Here is a 3,037-nt window from a genome sequence, read left to right as displayed (position 1 = left end):
GAAGCAAATGTTCTAGTGAGAACACACCCTTAGATTTTTGGCATTTAGCAGACGCCTTATTCCAAAGCGACTTACAAATCAATACATTTGACTAAGTAAGTGAATCTTCAACCAACCAGTCAGCGTCAGTCACCCTGTTCCTCTGCAACAACCACGCAGACGGAGTCCTCCGCTGTCTTGCTTTGGGTAGTCTAATGAGCCTATCGCTAAGCCACGCCCCAAAATAGAAATCGCAACCTTCTTAAAACAATGGCTTACGTCCCTTTTGAGGAAAATTATGTTTTGCCTAAATATCATATATTCTATATTATTTTACAAATTACAAAAATGTAAAAAAAGGAAAAAAAAGCTTTATTCTGTTTTTCTCAAAACTATATATTTATATTTAAAATATAAAATATGACTCTAGACATTATTTTAAGGTGACGATATGACCATCTCCTGTTCACCACTGTGCCACTACGACATCTGCTGGGCCAAAGCACCATTGTTGGTTGGGAAGGAGGGTGGGAGGGAGGGAGGGAGGGAAGGAGGGAGGGAGGGAGGGAAGGAGGGAGGGAGGGAGGGAAGGAGGGTGGGAGGGAGGGAGGTAAGGAGGGAGAGAGGGAGGGAAGGAGGGTGGGAGGGAGGTAAGGAGGGAGAGAGGGAGGGAAGGGGGGTGGGAGAGAGGTAAGGAGGGAGAGAGGGAGGGAGAGAGGGAGGGAGGGAGGGCGAGGGTAAGGTAGAGAAAGAAAAAGACAAAGAGAGAGAGACAGATAGATGGAGGTAGATGGAGAGGTAGATGGAGAGATAGAGGACGTAGGGGGAGGAGGGAGGAAGGAGGAGGGACAGAACAACACCAAAACACTCATCAATGAGTGACTGATCACCTGACTGATCACCTCACTGTGCCACTACTACTACTACCCCCCCTGCTGGTTACCTCCCATATGACATCTCCTGTTCCCCTCCACTGTGTCACTACTACTACTACTACCCCCCCTGCTGGTTACCTCCCATATGACATCTCCTGTTCCCCTCCACTGTGTCACTACTACTACTACTACCCCCCCTGCTGGTTACCTCCCATATGACATCTCCTGTTCCCCTCCACTGTGTCACTACTACTACTACTACCCCCCCTGCTGGTTACCTCCCATATGACATCTCCTGTTCCCCTCCACTGTGCCACTACGCCATCTGCTGGGCGTAGTTGGTCTTCAGGCCTTGCTGCGTCTGCACGGTGAGCTGATGGCAGTCGATGTGCCTGAACTCTGCAGCGAACAGCCCGAACAGGGAGAAGAACACCATCACCACGGTCCACTCCGCCATGGCCGCCCCAGACCGGTGCCCTGTGATGTGGAGGATGATTACTGCAGGAGGGAGGCCAAGGGTCAAGGAGCATAAGGCCTCTGTATGTACACTGAACAAAAATATAATCATAAATAATAATAATAATAATAATAATATCCTTTATTTGTATAGCACTTTTCCTGCAGCAGATTGCAGCTCAAAGTGCTCCAATCATTATATAATCATCATTTAATGATTTAGTCATTTAAAAGCAATAAAAAGATGGGTTTTTAGTCTTGACTTGTGCTGAGGTTGCATCCCTAATGTAAACTGGCAGTGCATTCCACAATTTCGGTGCATAAAATTAGAATGCAGCCTCACCAAATCTCTTCTTTTGTACATGTGGTACACAGTGAAAACCAGCGTCAGAAGACCTGAGAGCTCTATTGGGCTGATATGCTAGCAAAATACCTGAGAGCTCTATTGGGCTGATATGCTAGCAAAACACCTGATAGCTCTATTGGGCTGATATGCTAGCAAAAGACCTGAGAGCTCTATTGGGCTGATATGCTAGCAAAAGACCTGAGAGCTCTATTGGGCTGATATGCTAGCAGAAGACCTGAGAGCTCTATTGGGCTGATATGCTAGCAGAAGACCTGAGAGCTCTATTGGGCTGATATGCTAGCAGAAGACCTGAGAGCTCTATTGGGCTGATATGCTAGCAGAAGACCTGAGAGCTCTATTGGGCTGATATGCTAGCAGAAGACCTGAGAGCTCTATTGGGCTGATATGCTAGCAGAAGACCTGAGAGCTCTATTGGGCTGATATGCTAGCAGAAGACCTGAGAGCTCTATTGGGCTGATATGCTAGCAAAAGACCTGAGAGCTCTATTGGGCTGATATGCTAGCAAAAGGTCTTTCAGATATTCTGGTGCTGTGCCAGCAGATATTCTGGTGCTGTGCCCCCCCCCCCCCCCCTCCCATCCCCCCTAGAGATCAGAGAGGTTTGACCCCCCCAACAGGTAACAAGGATACTGGCTACGACCAGGACGGTGCAGAGGCTGCAGCAGGTGGCCCTCAGAGGCCCCGGCCACCGGCGGTCCTGGGGGGGCCCCGCCCGGTAGGTGAGCCACACCTGCAGCCAGAAGTAGGCCAGGCCCCCGAAGAAGGCCAGGAACGCCCCCAGCAGGTGGGCCCCCATCACTACAGAATCCTGGAGGAAGGAGGGAGGGAGGGAGGGAGGAGGAGGGGAAGGGAGGGAGGGAGGGAGAGAGGAGGAGGGGGAGGGAGGAGGAGGGGGAGAGAAAAAGGGTGGGAGGGAGGGAGGGTGGGAGGGAGGGAGAAAGGGAGGGGAGGGAGGGAAGGAGGGAGAAAGGATAGAGAAAAGGTAGAGAGGTAGAGAAAGGTAAATTCCCTCTGAGAGCACCGAAGCGCACACTGTCATACAACGTCATAGGGACCAGGTAATTTGATTGGACAAGAGGCATTCCATGAGTGCTGATCAGATTTCCAGGGCGAATTTACGAACGCAGCCATAATGTAGCTAGCGAACAGAAGAGGGAAAAAAACGTCAGATCAGATATATAAACTGGTTATTTTTATAAACTGGACACATTTTGGGAATATATATGGTTACTTTCTCGCCTGAAAACATATTAAAACGTCATAAAACATTTTTTTTGTTAAATGACACGTTAACACTTGTAAAGCCAAAATTACAGCTTTTAGCCAATGGTGGTTTAAAATGGAGGATTTAAATTCCCCGC

General features: G+C 48.9%; 1 protein-coding gene across 1 annotated transcript; it reads right to left on the bottom strand.

Annotated features, from left to right (window-relative positions):
• Positions 1 to 1,170: 1,170 nt before the first annotated feature.
• On the bottom strand, positions 1,171 to 2,725 carry LOC308159656 (modulator of macroautophagy TMEM150B-like; the record flags this gene model as incomplete). Its single annotated transcript, XM_080533472.1, has 3 exons — positions 1,171 to 1,352; positions 2,307 to 2,484; positions 2,708 to 2,725. The coding sequence occupies 3 exons, from the start codon at positions 2,723 to 2,725 to the stop codon at positions 1,171 to 1,173; spliced, it is 378 nt and encodes a 125-aa protein (XP_080389598.1).
• Positions 2,726 to 3,037: the final 312 nt, after the last annotated feature.

The sequence above is a fragment of the Nansenia antarctica genome (genome assembly GCF_963989245.1).
Source record: "Nansenia antarctica genome assembly, chromosome: 6".
NCBI classification, from domain to species: domain Eukaryota; kingdom Metazoa; phylum Chordata; class Actinopteri; order Argentiniformes; family Microstomatidae; genus Nansenia; species Nansenia antarctica.
Note: the sequence above shows the minus strand (reverse complement) of the source record. Positions and strands in the feature narration are given on the sequence as shown.